General features: G+C 49.0%; 8 protein-coding genes across 8 annotated transcripts; 6 read left to right on the top strand and 2 right to left on the bottom strand.

The window, feature by feature from the left end:
• Positions 1-28: 28 nt before the first annotated feature.
• AGABI2DRAFT_191645 (hypothetical protein) lies at positions 29-1,286 on the bottom strand. Its single transcript, XM_006459741.1, has 5 exons — positions 1,208-1,286; positions 1,040-1,159; positions 760-990; positions 585-704; positions 29-530 (listed from the first exon to the last, which is right to left on the bottom strand). Exons 1-5 carry the CDS (start codon positions 1,238-1,240, stop codon positions 246-248), a joined length of 789 nt encoding a protein of 262 aa, XP_006459804.1. The 5' UTR covers positions 1,241-1,286; the 3' UTR covers positions 29-245.
• Positions 1,287-1,617: 331 nt separating this feature from the next.
• On the top strand, positions 1,618-5,187 carry AGABI2DRAFT_191644 (hypothetical protein). Its single transcript, XM_006459740.1, has 9 exons — positions 1,618-1,785; positions 1,840-2,164; positions 2,216-2,855; positions 2,923-3,016; positions 3,216-3,314; positions 3,377-3,867; positions 3,930-4,032; positions 4,095-4,860; positions 4,968-5,187. Exons 1-9 carry the CDS (start codon positions 1,665-1,667, stop codon positions 5,014-5,016), a joined length of 2,688 nt encoding a protein of 895 aa, XP_006459803.1. The 5' UTR covers positions 1,618-1,664; the 3' UTR covers positions 5,017-5,187.
• Positions 5,188-6,232: 1,045 nt separating this feature from the next.
• Positions 6,233-6,574, top strand: AGABI2DRAFT_191643 (hypothetical protein). Its single transcript, XM_006459739.1, has one exon. It carries the CDS (start codon positions 6,319-6,321, stop codon positions 6,508-6,510), a length of 192 nt encoding a protein of 63 aa, XP_006459802.1. The 5' UTR covers positions 6,233-6,318; the 3' UTR covers positions 6,511-6,574.
• A 145-nt stretch (positions 6,575-6,719) lies between these two features.
• Positions 6,720-7,673, top strand: AGABI2DRAFT_184347 (hypothetical protein). Its single transcript, XM_006459738.1, has 3 exons — positions 6,720-6,857; positions 6,917-7,590; positions 7,643-7,673. The coding sequence occupies exons 1-2, from the start codon at positions 6,794-6,796 to the stop codon at positions 7,126-7,128; spliced, it is 276 nt and encodes a 91-aa protein (XP_006459801.1). The 5' UTR covers positions 6,720-6,793; the 3' UTR covers positions 7,129-7,590; positions 7,643-7,673.
• Positions 7,674-8,543: 870 nt separating this feature from the next.
• Positions 8,544-9,732, top strand: AGABI2DRAFT_191641 (hypothetical protein). The gene is made up of 5 exons (XM_006459737.1): positions 8,544-8,963; positions 9,013-9,330; positions 9,379-9,455; positions 9,506-9,578; positions 9,633-9,732. Exons 1-5 carry the CDS (start codon positions 8,904-8,906, stop codon positions 9,654-9,656), a joined length of 552 nt encoding a protein of 183 aa, XP_006459800.1. The 5' UTR covers positions 8,544-8,903; the 3' UTR covers positions 9,657-9,732.
• Positions 9,733-10,272: 540 nt separating this feature from the next.
• On the top strand, positions 10,273-11,388 carry AGABI2DRAFT_219165 (hypothetical protein; the record flags this gene model as incomplete). The annotated part of the gene is made up of 3 exons (XM_006459736.1): positions 10,273-10,350; positions 10,407-10,488; positions 10,547-11,388. Coding segments are annotated over exons 2-3 (909 nt in total), but the record flags the coding sequence as incomplete, so codon positions are not given.
• Positions 11,389-11,824: 436 nt separating this feature from the next.
• On the top strand, positions 11,825-12,623 carry AGABI2DRAFT_177595 (hypothetical protein; the record flags this gene model as incomplete). The annotated part of the gene is made up of 3 exons (XM_006459735.1): positions 11,825-12,168; positions 12,224-12,388; positions 12,471-12,623. The coding sequence occupies exons 1-3, from the start codon at positions 11,980-11,982 to the stop codon at positions 12,621-12,623; spliced, it is 507 nt and encodes a 168-aa protein (XP_006459798.1). The 5' UTR covers positions 11,825-11,979.
• A 676-nt stretch (positions 12,624-13,299) lies between these two features.
• On the bottom strand, positions 13,300-15,318 carry AGABI2DRAFT_177594 (hypothetical protein; the record flags this gene model as incomplete). The annotated part of the gene is made up of 4 exons (XM_006459734.1): positions 13,300-14,022; positions 14,067-14,480; positions 14,526-15,164; positions 15,214-15,318. The coding sequence occupies 4 exons, from the start codon at positions 15,316-15,318 to the stop codon at positions 13,300-13,302; spliced, it is 1,881 nt and encodes a 626-aa protein (XP_006459797.1).
• Between the last annotated feature and the right edge of the window lie 187 nt (positions 15,319-15,505).

The raw sequence follows: 15,505 nt of genomic DNA, 5'->3' as shown, positions 1-15,505 counted from the left end.
GCAGTGCTCAAATGTGATCACGCAGCAGAGGAAAACGGTTTCGGCAGTCCCGACAATGATTACAATTATGGATGTGCGAATAAGGGCGACATCACAACAAGTACAACACAACTAGGTAGCGCAAAAAATCAGGGATTAACAAGTAGAATAAGTAGAATAAAGATCATTGACCATGCAGTTTTACGCTGCGCTTCACAAGTCTGAAGCAATGGAAAGGCAAGAAAAATAAACATAACCTGGGTCAACTACTTTGATGACCCTTTCTTTGATTTATGTGTTTGAGCAACATGATTAGTTGCTTTTTTGGTCTTCTTGGTCGGCTTTACTTCTACTGGCTCCTCCACCTCGCTCGCGTCAGAGTCGGTGTCTTTTTCTGCATGGGCATCATCTTCTGAATCGTCAGCATCAGATTCTTCATCAGACGAGGCTTCTGTACTCCTGGATACTTCGGCGGCCACTGGCGGCGGACGCGAAGACTGTTCGGGAGTAGCTTCGACGGCTTTCTTCTTTCGTGGCTTACTTTTCTTAGCCTGATGGGAAAAAAGGTAAGCAAGACGTCAAGACACCACGATCGAAAGACGAACCGCGGCAGCTTCAGCGACGGCAGCGTTGGCAGCAGCAACCTCTTCCGGGGTACGACTGTCATACGCCTTTTTGTCCTGGGAATACCGTTCCTTGGCGTCTTCGACGAGTTTGTGATATGTCTATCATAGGCACGTCAAGACACGTGAAGACGCGACGCGAATGAGGGATGCTTACGGCCTTTTCATCCTCGCTCATCTTCTTCCAAATGTCAGAGATCATGTTGAGAAGCTCAGCATTGGTGAGCTCGGGATGCTGGTCCTTGAGCTGCTTGCGAATCTCGTTCTGAAAGAGGATGTATGACGACGCGGGGCGTTTCGGCGCGTTGGGGTCCTTTGGTTTCGCGTTGCGCTTGCGTTTTTTGGGAGCTTCGTCATCGTCAAGAGCGACGTCGGCCTTGCGTTTATGCTGGAGAAGGATGAGAATGACGAGTAAGCGACAAAGGAAAAAAACAGACCGTATTTGAGAGGGCGCGGATATCATCGTCGGAGGCGTCCTTGAGGGCCCGCGCAAAGCTCTCGCTCATCTCTGCACATTTGCGAAAGTTTTCGGTGAGGGAGATGAGGCTGGCAAAGTACTAGCAAAAGGTGAGCAGAGGACAGTGGGAGAAGAAAAAAAGACAGACGAGTTCGCGACGCTGAACGAGTTGATCAGCCATAAGTATAGAAGTCAGCAAAATCTTTTCGGGACTTGCTGACTTTATGTGATTTTCTGACAAGACAATCTGTCTCAGAGCGTGGGAGAGCGGAGTGTGAAGCGGAGAATGAAAGGGCGGGCATGTCGAGCGGTGCCAACACTCTTCCCTACGCCATTTGTAGACCACGCACGCCTCCGCACCGGTGAGCCCACCCCCTGTGTCGCCCTCTGCGACCCGTCGATAGCATATCTGCGCTCCTAGCGTCTTTGAGCCGTATTAGTTGCCTTCTGTCTGTCGCCTGAGCCCCGATAAAAACAGAGCCCCCATGGATCCTATTTTTCACTGGGTCTCCCAGCCCTCGATGCTGCCAGAGTCCTCTCAGCATGAATCGCAGAGGCAGACCTCGTCATCCCTCGATGACTGGGCAAAAGAGCGCCCGGCTGCCATGCCCCAAACGGGCTCTATCGGCGTCGGCTCCTCTTCGGCCGCAAACAACATGGACATTAGCGATTTCACCACTCTCGGAGAATTGGGAGGTGAGCCTATGCCAACAAATTCGCAGCAGTGTACGCCTCAGTGTGCTGGCTGATCGCGCGTCGTAAACTAACAATCTGTTACAGCGGCCCCTTCCCTGCTGTCCTCGCCCCAGACGTTCTACTCCCAGCTCACCCAATCCCACAACCAATTCTTTTTGCCATCCTACCCCACGCTTGCCTATGGCAACTCGACCTGGCCACCCATTCCCCTTTCCAACTATTCGACTCTCAACGGCGCCACCATCTCGTCCAATTCGACCGCGTCACAACCCACTCAGCAGCAATCACCTCCACCCAACTCCCCTCCCGCACAACAATCACAATCCACTCACGTTGTTCAGCAGCAAAACTCGACGGTCCAGTCACAGCCGCCAGAGTCGACCAACCATCATCAGCCTCTCATGATCGAGTATGTTCAAGCATCTTTTTAAATTTTCAGTGCCCTGATCCTCTCTTATAGTCCAGCGTTGACGTTACCAGGATCCAATCCCAATTTACAACCTTATGGATCCATCTTTGCTTCCCAGCCACAGCGCCAGCAATATCCCTTTACGCACTTTATTCCCTCTTCTTACTATCGCCAAGCTTCGACCGCCACGTCTCAAGGAACTCTGTCTCCTCAAGCATTGATGAACCCGAGTTCCCTTTTGACCTCGATTAGTCCGGCATCATTTTATGGCACTCAGTCTTCAACTACTCAATCAGATTCGCAAACGTCTCAACCATCATCAACATTGCAAAATCAACCACAATCTACGTTGCAAACCCAACCTCAACCTCTCGAACCGTCTCCCGAGGAGATCGCACAGAGGAAAGCGCGGTTTTATACGTCGGTCAAACCGTTACTGCATTCTTCGGCTTTTTCAGGAGCCCAGGCCGTCAACACTTTAGTAGAGCGAATTATGAGCAATATCCATGAGGCTGACCCTTCTATACGACTGGAAATATTGACGAAGATCCGGGACGGTGCAGGTAACCATTATTTTAGGGCTTGGTCTGAAAACCCGCGTGCAATGGATATTACACGAGAGTGGCTTAAAGCTGCATACTCTGCTGATGATGATAGTCCTCTACTTGAAACGATCATGCCACTACTGCATGTACGTGGCCAAGTTATCTTCTGTGATTGAGTAAAGCTGAATGAGCTGTTTGTTCGTTGTCTTTCAGATCATCGATCGATTGCCTTTAACGGTAGAAAGCCTCAGAGCCTCAAAGCTGGGCAAACTTGTAGTGAAGCTTGTAAAAGATCCGCCCTCTCCAGGTGAGTTGACGCGTCCTTCATCCATCCAGGTCAATATGTGTCTGCATGCACAGCTGCTCTTGTCCGAGCGTGAATTGAGATCGCCTCAAGCGTTATATTATGTGTTACTGCCTTTTTGCCTGGACTTTGCAAGGAGTAATAGAATAGATGTATCTAACGTTTTATCATGCTTTTTTTGGGGCCGCTCTACAAATCGCAGCCATCAAGGACATGGCCTCGAATATCGAACGCCGATGGCGTCAGCTTGTCAGCGGCGGTGAAGGGCCACCTAACGCCCCTAGCGCCAGCTCGGCAGAGGGTGGGTCACGTTAGTCCGTCGTAATGAATACAACCGTTAAGCTGATATTCCCATATTCGTAGACCCAAAAGTGAAGAAACGAAAAAGCGATCCACTCAATATCAAGTCTCTCCCGCCGCAGAAAAAACAGGCGATTTCAAATTCGGCAATGAAACCCTCGGCTGCAAGAGAACCCAAAGACAAACCAAAGCCTATATCAAACACTGCCGCTGTCAAGGATGCCAAGTCCGATTCGTCTTTCTTTTCCGCACCCAAACCGAAGCCAAAATTGCCCAGTTTTAAGAAAGCACCGGTGCCTGCGATGGTCAAGAAGGAGGAGAATGTTGCGCAGCCGTCGTCGGTAGATCCGTTCCAAGAAGTTCTCAGGACGATGAAGGCTCGAAAGGAGTCACCTGTCGTATCGACACCGCCTGCAGCTGTGAATACACCTCCGCAGACAAATAGTCTTTCGAGAAATGGTAAAAAGAAGAAATCTGTGACTTGGGCACCTGATTCCCAACTTGAATCGGTGAAGCTAATTGAACGGGCGGTCTATGATGATGAACCTCCAGAGGTCAGCCATTGCCCATTTCGATCAGGTCACGTGCTCGGAATGTTCTGATGTCGCTTTCTTAGGGAATGCATATGGCCCACAGCCTGCGTGATTTGGATCGAGGTGAAGGTGCAGCTCTTCACGCACACTTGTTCGAGGAGACGGTGGATTGGTTGGAACCTTCAAGTAAGTGCATTCCGTATAGTAGAGAATGTTACGGAACGGAAAGAACCGACTTTGATGTGCAGTGCTTGAAATACCCCCGGATATCGAAGTGCCGGTGCGTGGGGAAGGAAGTCAAGAGAAGGCGACGCAAGAGCAACGGGAACAGACAGCGCTCAGCGCTGTGTATATGACGGCTCAAATGATCCCGGATAGTCCGGCGGAGCCTGTAGTCATTTTACCCGAAGAGGAAGTGGACAAGGATGTAGTGACGATGATTTGCGGGGAAAGTGACTCTATCTTCTGGAGTGACGGAGTGCCAGTTGAACCGGTATCCCACACTGCATCAGTGGCGGATCTAGTTGGACAATTGGCATCAGGGAGTGGTGTTGATCCCGCGTTAGGGGGTACTCACTTTAACGGTCAGGGATTGGATTTGAAATCAGTGGGCCTTGACACATCTGCTACTTTGTCTGCCGTATCTGCCTTACCACAGGAGCAGCTACAACAGTTGCTCCAACAGTTAGCGTCGTATGGATCGCCCGGATCTAATCCATCACCATCATCATCAGCATCATATAATAACATTGATCCGACATGGGGAACAGGGTCGAATCAGTATTCCAACGATTATGGACAAAACTATCATGAGGACAACAATGAGCGAGAAGCATGGCCGCCAAATGGACCGAAAGGACGGGGGCGAGGGCGAAGTTCTGGACGTGGTCGGGGAAGGGGACGTGGCGGTGGTGGTAATGGGAGTAATGGAGGAGGAGGAGGAAATGGCGGGGGAGAAGAGTATAGACAACAACCGAATAAACGAAAACCTTGCAGTTTCTTTGCGGCTGGAAAGTGAGCATCCCCTCATCCAAACGTTCTTCCCTCCCCCTCCCTTCTTTCCCACCAAATCGCTTTCTAAAAATGGAACAACGTTGCTGATCACGTACCACTTTCGACAGGTGTAGATTTGGCGACCAATGTGATTTTGCCCATGACGTAGCCTCGTAGTGAGGTTAGGATTCAAACCACGACTTACGAAAATCCATATACCGAGGAGGAGGATCAGTAGCATTTTTCTTTTGGCATATAATCGACAGCTGCATACATACACAACCATATTATTAGTCTCAGAATTCTTCAAAATCGTATAACTACTATTCATTCGCACGTTCTTTTTTTCTTTACTCGTACTTTTTCATTTCCTGCATTGCATTCCCCAAAACCTTTTTTTTCTTCTTTTTTGCTTTTTTTTTCATTTCGCTTTATTATCATTGTAAACATCAGAAAGTAATGTTGAAGCCAAGTTGTGAACGAAATCGTACTTAGTAATATTATTACCACGCTCTACCCGGAGTAATCCGATATATATTTCAGGAACACTTGACAGTTCATTCAAATCAATGAATGGAGTGGCCAAGAATTGAGTTAACTTTGTTTCAATTGCACATGACATACGCTATGTACCCGATGTTTCGTTGCGGATGTCAAGCAACGTTAGAAGGAGCTTCAAGTAACCAGTTTTAGATCTCTTTGTTCTTCTGCTTGTCATGTTGCATGTTCAAATCAAGCTACTTTGGACTGAACATATTATAACTCTTGAGTACGTACATACATATTCTTATGACAGTGCTTCTTGATGCAACTTACATAGTTATGACATATGATGACATGCAATGACAGATTGACGATTGATAGCCTTAAGCGAAGTGTAACAGTCCCAGAATCCGAAGCAACTCTAATGAATTATACTTCCATATTTCATTCATTCTTCTTTGTGATGTATGTATGTATTAAGGGTTAAAAAAGCAAAACAATTATCATCAGCTGAAGAAGTTCAGACTAACGTTTGAGCCTGACCAGTAAAACCCGAGATGGAAACACATCCGGGTCCCACCAATCAAACGGAAAAGTAGAGAAAATGGAATCTAAATACATGCTCAACAAACTCAAGAACACAAAAAGTCAAATCAAATCAAAATCAATACTTGTCGTTGGGGGTAACTTGTAACTAAATAATTGAGCTAAAAGTACATATCGACGCAACAACAACATATAAGTAAAAGGAAAAAAAGGTATCTCGAAACTTGGAAAAGCAACAACGAAGCATGATAAATAGCACGACGAAAAAAAAGTATTGTACTAAGCCGTAATGTTCCCCGCTTGATGGTATGTAAAATGTTGTTGGAATATATGGTCAATGTTTTTCTTTTTTTTTGAATCCAATGAGCGGGTGGGGGTAGTATAGTGATAGGGGGAACATTAATTACGGTGAAGAGGAGGGTCATACAGTCTATAAATCGGCGGTATAGCATGATTTCAACGAGGGAGAGGGTAATAAAGTGTCGCGGATGGGAGAGGGAGCAGGAGAGGTTAGAAAGGATCCCAGGGGTCAGAGATAGCGAGCGGGTTCCAAGAAAACCGAAAACGCAAAGCATGACGAAAGAGCGAGAAAAGACAAGGAAAATAACAGAGCATACCACCAACAAGCCACCCAAAATCTAGCCATTCCGCGCCCCCGTCCTTGCTCTTTTCCTTGCTGATGGTTTTCCTCCTGGTTGATCAGGCCCTCCTGTACGCCCTGCCGCCAAGGACGGTGATGCCGCCACCATCCCCGGAGATGCTCCCTGTGGTGGACCCTGTAGTTTTCTTTTTAATGATGGATTCGATGATAAAGGGGTAAGTTTAGGAGTAACGGAGGAGGCAGATCGGGACGAGGAGACAGTCAGAGGCTTTGACATAACATTAATAACGCCATCAGCGTTAGTATTATTAGTAGCAGGTGCAGATGCAGGAGCAGCAGAACGAGTACTCGTACTCGATGAGAGTACAGCATTATTATTGTTTTTTTTGCCCTGGCCAGTCATAGGACGATTGAAGATACGACGATTCTGCTCAAAAGTCGGACTTACTGAGGTCACTCTTGGTGCCATTGTAGGCGTACCATTTCCCATACCACTCATTGCACCTCCCATATTCATAGATCCCATGGGAGGACCTGCTAGCCCACCCATTGGCGCGCCAAGACCTCCCATACTGCCCATAGGGCCACCCATCATACCGCCCATACTGCCCAAATTGTGCAAGTGCTGCTGTTGCATAGCGGGTGTAACGGGTGAGTGAAGCTGCGATCCTGGGCCCATTCCGGGTTGACTCAACTGTCCACCCATGTGCGGACCACCCATGCCGGGTTGGAGTTGAACATTCTTGTGAATCTTGTGGGGCGAATTTATGGCTGATCCGGGCCGCGTTTGTGGGGAATTAACGGTGGTATTACTTGTGGATATCGAAGCATGTGCTCCTTGTGGTGTTCCATGTTGGGGTGTTTGGCGACCTCCCCCGCTTCCTACAGGTTGAGCTGGCTGACCTGGAGCGCCAGGGTATAGCGTTGTTGGATTGAATGGAGCGCCAGGACCGGACGGCGGATGAGGGAGTGCGTGTGGACCACCGGGGTAGCCATTCACAACACCCCCCGCACCACCCGCTGCTGCTATTCCTGTGGCTGTGGCCGGAGCAGCAGCATTCGGAGGACCGTCTGGAAGAGATCCTTGCTCTTGGCGAACTCTTGATGCCAGGGATTTCAGGGCTTCTATCGTGGTGTAAGTGGCGGGCGGGGTGGATATATGCGTTGGTAAAGATACCTAGAGGTCCTAGTTGCGTGTCGGTAGAATAAGTAATGAGTTCTGCCATGGAACCCACGCTTTCTGCTAGCTAAATCAAAGTCAGCAAGGATTCAAGAAGATTGAATCGAAACATACTTCTAGACATCGCATAGTTGCCTGGGGAATTCCAAAGGCATTGACGGGTTCGCCTGGGATGGAGCAGCGTTCGATAACGACTCTAGGTTCTTCCCATCTTTTATCTTCTTCTGAAGCGTTTGCAAAGGGGTCTGTGGAGGAGCCATTAACACTGGGGGACGGAGCGTCTCTGATCCAAGGGCTCCTTGGAGGTTTTGGAGGTTCTTGTATGCGGGTGCCGACGATGGCATCGAGGGCAATAAACTTGTCGTGATAATTAGCATCAAAGGTGAACTCGTCGAATTTAAAGCTATAAGGAGGATTAGGTTGGCCTGACGTTTGGGAGGCAGAGCCAGGCGCTGAAGTGGCGGTTATGATGACGTGGGCCGAAAGGGCGCCGCGGAGGGTCACCGTGTAGCCATTGTTATATTTGTAGGTCCACACAGCGGAGACACACTCGACGATGCAATGGCCTGTGGTGATGTACCGTTCTCGGGCGCCATCGAGAGAAAGAGACATGGACTTGACGCCTGACTGCGTAGTGACTAGAAAGAAGCGGGGAAGGATGGGGACGCCGATTTCAAAGGGCTTCGCTTCCTTGCGCTGGTTGTCCTTCCAGAGGGTGAGCTTCATGTAGGCTTTGGGAGTAAAGTACTCTCTGATTAGATCGTTCCACCATGCGAGCTGTAGTTTCTAAAGAGGCGTGTGAGGCAGGAGGGGGACGGAGACGGGGAATACGCACTGTTTTGCTTTCGCTAGAGAGAAAGCTGCTGAACTGAAGGAGGCGGAGGAGGCCCTGGCCCTGGCCGAGAGAGGGCGCCCGGGGCAGGATATGCGTAGTGGCCTGCGCGGCATCCTGCTGTGGGGGCGGGGCAGGGCGGAGGGCTGGCGGCCGGGGCTGAATGAGCTGAGGCTGCGGGGGATGTTGCTGGGCTTGCGAGGGCTGCTGGATGCGCTGCGGTGGCCGGTGTGGCTGGGGCGTGCGGGTGTTCATCTGTTCGTACTGCTGGGCGGGGGTGGTGAGGAGCTGCGGCTGCTGGTGGGGTTGTTGAGGAGGAAAGAACGGCTGGCGGACGGCAAAGTCATGAGCGGGCGGCTGCGACGTGCGGAGCGACGAGCGCGCTGACTGTGTGTTGGTTGTCGGAAGCATAACGTCCGCTTATGGTTCGCACTCTCCACCACCACGAACAGAAACTCTTGAAAAAAGTCGATTTTCTCAGCGTAAGCCCACCTCGCTCGACATCGCCCACGAGCTCACCGTCGTCCACAGTGGAAGCAAGATGCCTCTCTCCGCGAAGTAAAGATCCTCCGTCGCTACCACATCCAGTCCAGAGACGACTACCACAAGTACAACAAACTCGCCGGCTCCCTCAAGGCCTTTGCCCACAAAATAGCCAATCTCCCCTCGCAGGACCCCTTCCGAGCTCGCATGCAGGCTAACCTCCTCTCCAAGCTCTACGACATCGGCATCCTCAACTCGTCTGCAAAACTCTCCGATGTGGAGAACAAACTCACCGTCGCCGCTTTCTGCCGCAGACGCCTCGCCGTCTTCATGTGCATGTCAAAAATGGCAGAGACCGTCAGTGCGGTCCGTATTCTCACTTGTCTCCTCCCTGCCTTTGCTCATGGGCCCCAGGCCACAAAATTCATCGAGCAGGGCCATGTCCGTGTAGGACCCGACACCATCACCGACCCCGCATTTCTCGTCAACAGGTAAGTTTTTAACTTTTTCACAAAAAAATTTCTTTTTTATTTTCGTTCAGGCACATGGAAGACTTTGTCACCTGGGTTGACACTTCCAAACTCAAGCGCACGGTCATGGAATACAACGACGAGGTTCGTGTTCTCATTAATCACTTGCACAGACCTTCAACTCACTCTCATCGCTAGCTTGATGACTTTGATCTTTTGTAGTGTAGTATGTATACATTCGGAATTTTATTCTGATCAGTGCGTGGTAATCATCAGGCTTCCTCGGATCGGAAGAAAATACCCCGTCTACCTAGACGCGCGAAGACGGATGCCCATTCTCGGAACACCTAACGAGAGGAAAGTCAGTGATAAGGCGAAAGGCATTATCAATCAACAGAATTCTGTTCTGACAGGAAGTTGGATTGCTGTTACGCTTAAATTAGGCAGATGGACGGGACGTGGCAGCTGATTGGTGTCCAGTACACAGCCGAGCCATAAAGCGCCCAGTGTAAGTTAACTTTGGCGACAGCCTCACAGGCGCTGCGGATTCAAAGCTATATAAAACTGGGAAAGCTTGTCGGATCCCAGTAACCCAAGCATGTCGCACAACATTCGCTTTCCTCGCTCCTCCCATCGCTTCTCTCCCTACCCTGCATCCCATACTTCGGCAGCTGCTCGTCTTTCACCTCTGTCTCCTCCGTCTGGTCATTATGCAGCAAGAATCTCTTCAGAAAACTACCTCTCTCCTGCACCCGCTTATTATCAGTCACCAACTCTATATCCGGACCCCGTAGGGTTCCAACCCACCCACTCATTGCCGGGCACTAGCGGTATACATGGGGCGCTGCCTTCTTATTCAGTCGGTCAACAGCCGCTGCAGCTACCTCAGGAAGAGTCCTCTCTTCAGGGAGCAATTGTAAGTTTCCCTTTCAGGCCTCTGAATTTGTTTCATTCAGTCTCTACCGCGGACAGTTCTACGGCGAAGACATGTTCAGCGATGCATGCCAGTTCTCTATAAACAACGGTACTTTTATCGATCACGGCTCCAATGACTGTAAGAAATGTTCGCATGGTATATTTGTTGTACCTATGCTCATTGTTATATTCGTTAGTCATGGAGAAATTTCTGCAGAACACGATAATTGGAGCAGAAGTCGACTCTTCTGACCGTCATCCGCCCCCGCGATGTCACCCCGGAACCCGGCTTGCTATCATACATCGGTGTCTGGACTTCATTGTCCAGTGTAAGGACAAAGAAAAGTTGCGATGGATAGTTGGCCCCGCTGGAGTTGGAAAGACCGCAGTCATGCAGATTGTGGCGGAGGAAACTCCTGCGAATGTCATCTTGGGTGCATCAATTTTCCTATCCACCAATGGACGCAAGAACGGAACGAAAATTATCACAACCATCGCTTATCAGCTCGCAGTCAATTGTGCGCCCTATCGTCGATTTCTCGAGAGGGAGACCACTCGTGACCCATCTCTCCATCAAAAATCGCTACCGGCACAGTTCAAAAAATTCATTTCTGAACCATTCATCCTCAGGAATTTATTTGGTTCTTCACATCGCTATGTCGTCATCATTGATGGCCTTGATGAGTGCGACAACCCCCACCTGCAACGGGAACTCCTCGAGCTGATCTCATCCTTCTGCCTCGGAAACCCTAAGTCTCCCATCGTGTGGATCGTTGCCAGTCGCCCGGAGCCTCACATCACTTCATTTTTCGAGGACAACAAGTATTCATCAGTATATACAAAAGAGGAAATGATGATAGACTCAGATGAAGCATGCGAAGACGCTCAACTATATCTTCGCGATGAGCTGAGCAAGATCAAACTCGCGGATCCTACACTCGAGCACAAGCAAGAATGGCCATCCCAACTTGAATTCACCAAAATTGCCACTGCCGCTGGTGGGCTATTCGCGTATGCTTCGACAGTGATCAGATATATTGGCGATGACGTCTATGGAGATCCGGTCGCTCAGCTCCATGATGTACTCGTGGCCATTGATGCCGGTCCAAAGGAGGGCATATCAGGAAAAAATCACCCGATGGCACAGCTCGATGCATTGTATGAGAGGATCCTCTCCAAAATTCCCGATAGAGTCAAGAAGAACACAAGAAAACTATTACTCCTGTATTCGAACCATGGTTGGTTTGAGATGAGCTTTCGGGTGCAGTGCAATGTCTTGGGATTGACCGAAAGTGCTGCTTACAGTGCTGTTCGTTATGTACACTCCGTCCTGAAAGTCCCCAAACCTGTCGACGCTGACAATGAACGTCTCGAATATTTCCACAAATCATTCCGAGACTACGTCTTCGACTTTGAAAGATCTGGATTTTGCCAGAACATCAATGATGAGGCTGAGCAAATCATGGCTCAGTCTTGGTTGCGAATCTACGAGGAGCTTCCACATGTCTCTGATGATTTCGGCAGTGATCATGACGCCGATATATATTGTGCCCATTTTGGCCATGTGAGATGTGGCCCTGGATTCTGTGACAACATTTCACTTTCTTGGCCTGGTGACAAGCGTTTTGAGATGACGGATGATCTCCTCCAACGCGAGTTGTACTGCGGTGCAATAACAATGATCCGCAGTGAATTCAGTCCTTCTAGTAAAGCCTTTGGAAATATGTCCAGTTTTCGTGCATTGACCACACTTATCACTTCACTTGACTCCGAAATCGCTAATTTCGCAGATTTTTATAAGTTGCAATGTTCTGTATTTGTAGGTTTTTCCTCTCGGTTCTATCCTGTCAAACAATGCTCATACCTGCTATCAGGACAAGTTTCGTTCTGAACTCACGCGCCTCGGCGAGCTGAAGCAAGTGCCACTCCGCACATTAGATTATGCCGCTATTTGTGGACCCATTGAATTACGGTTTACAAGTCCTATTGAAACAAATATCAAACTTTCTGATCCCTGGAACTTGGCTTGCACTGAATATGTGAGTTTTTTAATCTTCGCGATTGTTCCATATTCACCCGAATCTGAGCGTATTATGTTTTAGCATGACAAGATGGAAATAGATTGTGACCCACTGTGGCGAGGCTGGTCAACTCGTTTTGAAACGTTTTCCGATATGGATAGCGGTAAACGGAAAGCAACTCACTCGGAATGTTTTGCAAATGATGAGTGGCTTCTGTGCGATTACTGCTCGCGACACTTTGCCCATTATTTGATGAACAATCCAGATCATCTAGTTACAGTGTTTGTTGACTCGACACAAATGTGTTATGTGGAATTGACGATTGATGACCCAGATGATGGGGTGTCGCAGTGGAGATATCGATTTTTTCATTCCGGACCTCCAATTTGTATTGATGTGTAGTGTACTCTTAGTGATGTTGGAGATTCAAGTCGAACGCTGCAGGAGCGCCGGTAGGCGGGGGTCATTTTCCTATCCCTTCTCATGACCAACTCCTTTGTTGACGGATTCTAAAAATGATTCAAAGTTCTGTAGTCACCAGAAGACGATTCGTCGTAGTACCGTAGTTTCTTAGCTCCGTTTTCTGGGAAAATCGAAATCGAAATCATTTTCCAAATAAAATCATCAATTCCAGCATCTTGTGGGGCTGTGGTTAATATATACCTAACCACTCACAAACGATTTATGCTTCGCTTCACTGTATAAATTGATGCTCATTATGGTAGACACTCGCTACAAGCAGAGGAGGCCAGCGAAGGAGGCCCTTTTGATCTTCGGACCTTGATCGATTGATCATCAGATGCCTGCCAAATTTACATAAGTTAACATCCTCTTATTCAATGATCTTTCCATGATAACTCCACGACGAGAATGATAGATGAGAGGCATCTAAGGTGATTGAAGAGGGACCGAGTTACTTTGATTGATTTCTACTCCTCATATTTTGTATTGCTCATGATATAGCTTGCATCCTCTTGTTTCTGATACTCCTCCAGGCATAGCAAAGTTGTAGGGGGGATTCCAAACTCATTGACGGGTTCACCTGGGAGGGAACATCGTTTGATAGTGACTCTGGGTTCTTCCCATCTTTCATCTTCTGTTGCATAGCTTGAGGAGGAAGCTGTGGAGGTACCATTGGCACTGTGGGACGAGGCTCTTCTTATCCAAGGGCTCTTTTCACCTGCTGGGTAATAATGGGTGCCGGCGATGGCATTGGGAGCAATAAGCTTGTCGTGCACATTGGCATCAAAGGTCAACTCGTCAAATTTGAAGTTATAAGGAGGATTAGGCTGGCCTGAATTTGAAGTAGTGGATCCCGGAGCAGAGACGGAGGTTATCATGATGTGAGCGGAAAGGGAGCCGCGAAGAGTGACAATGTAATCGTCGTATTTGTATATCCAGGCAGCAGAGGCACATTCGACGAAACAGCGGCCTGTCGTAATGTAGCGCTCTTTCGCGCCATCAAGAGATAGGGACATGGATTTAACGCCTGACAGGGCGGTGGAGAGGAAGAAGTGGGGAATGATAGGAACACGGATATTAAAAGTCTTCACTTCCTTGTGCGGGCTATCCCTCCGGAAGACGAGCTTCATAGAGGCTTCGAGAGTAAAATATTCCATGATTAGATCGTTCCACCAAGCAAGTTGTGTTTTCTGGAAAGTGTGAGGCAGGTGTAGGGGAAGAGGGATGTACCTACTGCTTTGTCTTCGTCGGAAAGGATGCTGCTGAAGCTGAGAAGGGAGAGGAGACCTTGGCTTTGGCCGACAAGGGGCATCCGTGGAATGGCATAGGTGGCCTGGGAGGAAGCGCTGGGACTGGGCGGCATATGAAGAAGACCTCCTGGGTAGCCATTGACAACACCCCCCACACTACCGGCTGCTGCTGTGGCCGTGGCCGTGGCTGGATCACCAGTGGTGGCGGTATGTGAAGGAGTCCCTGGAAGTGAAACTGGCCCTTGGCGGATTCTTGATGCTAGGGATCTCAAAGCTTCTGTCGTGGTATAAGACGTGGGTGAGGTGAATATACGCATGGTAAAGATACCTAGAGGATCTAGATGCATGTCTGTAGAGTGAATGATGAGTTCTTCCATTATGCCCATGCTTTCTGCTAGCTGAATCAAAGTCAGCGGGATTCGACGAGTTTGAATCTGACGTACTTCTAGACATCGCATAGTTGCCTGAGGAACGCCAAACGCATTGACATGGTGTTCGCCTGGGATAGAACATTGTTTGATAAAGACTCTAGGTTCTATCCGTCTCTGATCATTTTCTGCTGCACTTGTAGAGGTTTCTGGGGCGTTTCTAACCCAAGTGCTTTTTCTAGGCCCTCGGATTCGGGTGCCGACGATGGCATCGAGGGCAATAAACTTGTCGTGATAATTAGCATCAAAGGTGAACTCGTCGAATTTAAAGCTGTAAGGAGGATTAAGTTGGCCTGAAGTTTGAGAGGCAGAGCCAGGCGCTGAAGTGGCGGTTATGACGACGTGGGCCGAAAGGGCGCCGCGGAGGGTGACCGTGTAGCCGTTATTATATTTGTAAGTCCACACAGCGGAGACGCACTCGACGATGCAATGACCCTTAGTGATGTACCGCTCTCGGGCGCCATCGAGAGAAAGAGACATGGATTTGACGCCTGATTGCGTAGTGACTAGAAAGAAGCGAGGGAGGATGGGGACGCCGATTTCGAAGGGCTTCGCCTCTTTGCACTGGTTGTCTTTCCGGAGGGTGAGTTTCATGTAGGCTTTGGGAGTAAAGTACTCTCTGATTAGATCGTTCCACCATGCGAGCTGTAGTTTCTGGGCAGGCGTATGAGGTGGGAAAGGGACCGCGACGGGGAATACGCACTTTTTTGCTTTCGCTAGAGAGAAAGCTGCTGAACTGAAGGAGGAAGAGGAGGCCCTGGACATACGTGGTCGCCTGCGAGGAATCTGGCTGTGTGTCGGGGTTCATCTGCTCGCACTGCTCTGCCGGGGAAGGAGGTGGACGAGGCTCATCACCAGGCAAGCTAATCTTGTAACAAAAACTTTCTTTTTTATTATTGGACTTTGTCACCTGAGTCGACGGTGATGGTATACAACGAGGAGGTCCATATTCTCATCATCAGCGTTGACTTGATGACTTTGATCTGTTGGAGTAC

This window comes from Agaricus bisporus, assembly GCF_000300575.1.
Source record: "Agaricus bisporus var. bisporus H97 unplaced genomic scaffold AGABI2scaffold_4, whole genome shotgun sequence".
Taxonomy (NCBI): Eukaryota; Fungi; Basidiomycota; class Agaricomycetes; order Agaricales; family Agaricaceae; genus Agaricus; species Agaricus bisporus.
Note: the sequence above shows the minus strand (reverse complement) of the source record. Positions and strands in the feature narration are given on the sequence as shown.

What these genes read in the sequence shown, in the direction of transcription:
- AGABI2DRAFT_191643 (XM_006459739.1), top strand. Translation starts at nt 6,319, where the DNA reads ATGATTTCAACGAGGGAGAGGGTAATAAAGTGTCGCGGATGGGAGAGG.
- AGABI2DRAFT_184347 (XM_006459738.1), top strand. Translation starts at nt 6,794, where the DNA reads ATGCAGGAGCAGCAGAACGAGTACTCGTACTCGATGAGAGTACAGCAT. An exon ending in GCATTATTATTGTTTTTTTT is followed by an intron (nt 6,858 to 6,916) that starts GCCCTGGCCAGT and finishes AAGTCGGACTTA; the next exon opens with CTGAGGTCACTCTTGGTGCC.
- AGABI2DRAFT_191645 (XM_006459741.1), bottom strand. Translation starts at nt 1,240, where the DNA reads ATGGCTGATCAACTCGTTCAGCGTCGCGAACTC. An exon ending in TCGTTCAGCGTCGCGAACTC is followed by an intron (nt 1,160 to 1,207) that starts GTCTGTCTTTTT and finishes ACCTTTTGCTAG; the next exon opens with TACTTTGCCAGCCTCATCTC. An exon ending in CCGTCGCTGAAGCTGCCGCG is followed by an intron (nt 531 to 584) that starts GTTCGTCTTTCG and finishes TTTTCCCATCAG; the next exon opens with GCTAAGAAAAGTAAGCCACG.
- AGABI2DRAFT_191641 (XM_006459737.1), top strand. Translation starts at nt 8,904, where the DNA reads ATGGTTCGCACTCTCCACCACCACGAACAGAAACTCTTGAAAAAAGTC. An exon ending in TGGCAGAGACCGTCAGTGCG is followed by an intron (nt 9,331 to 9,378) that starts GTCCGTATTCTC and finishes CATGGGCCCCAG; the next exon opens with GCCACAAAATTCATCGAGCA. An exon ending in TCATGGAATACAACGACGAG is followed by an intron (nt 9,579 to 9,632) that starts GTTCGTGTTCTC and finishes TCTCATCGCTAG; the next exon opens with CTTGATGACTTTGATCTTTT.
- AGABI2DRAFT_191644 (XM_006459740.1), top strand. Translation starts at nt 1,665, where the DNA reads ATGCCCCAAACGGGCTCTATCGGCGTCGGCTCCTCTTCGGCCGCAAAC. An exon ending in TAGCGCCAGCTCGGCAGAGG is followed by an intron (nt 3,315 to 3,376) that starts GTGGGTCACGTT and finishes CCATATTCGTAG; the next exon opens with ACCCAAAAGTGAAGAAACGA. An exon ending in ATGATGATGAACCTCCAGAG is followed by an intron (nt 3,868 to 3,929) that starts GTCAGCCATTGC and finishes TCGCTTTCTTAG; the next exon opens with GGAATGCATATGGCCCACAG.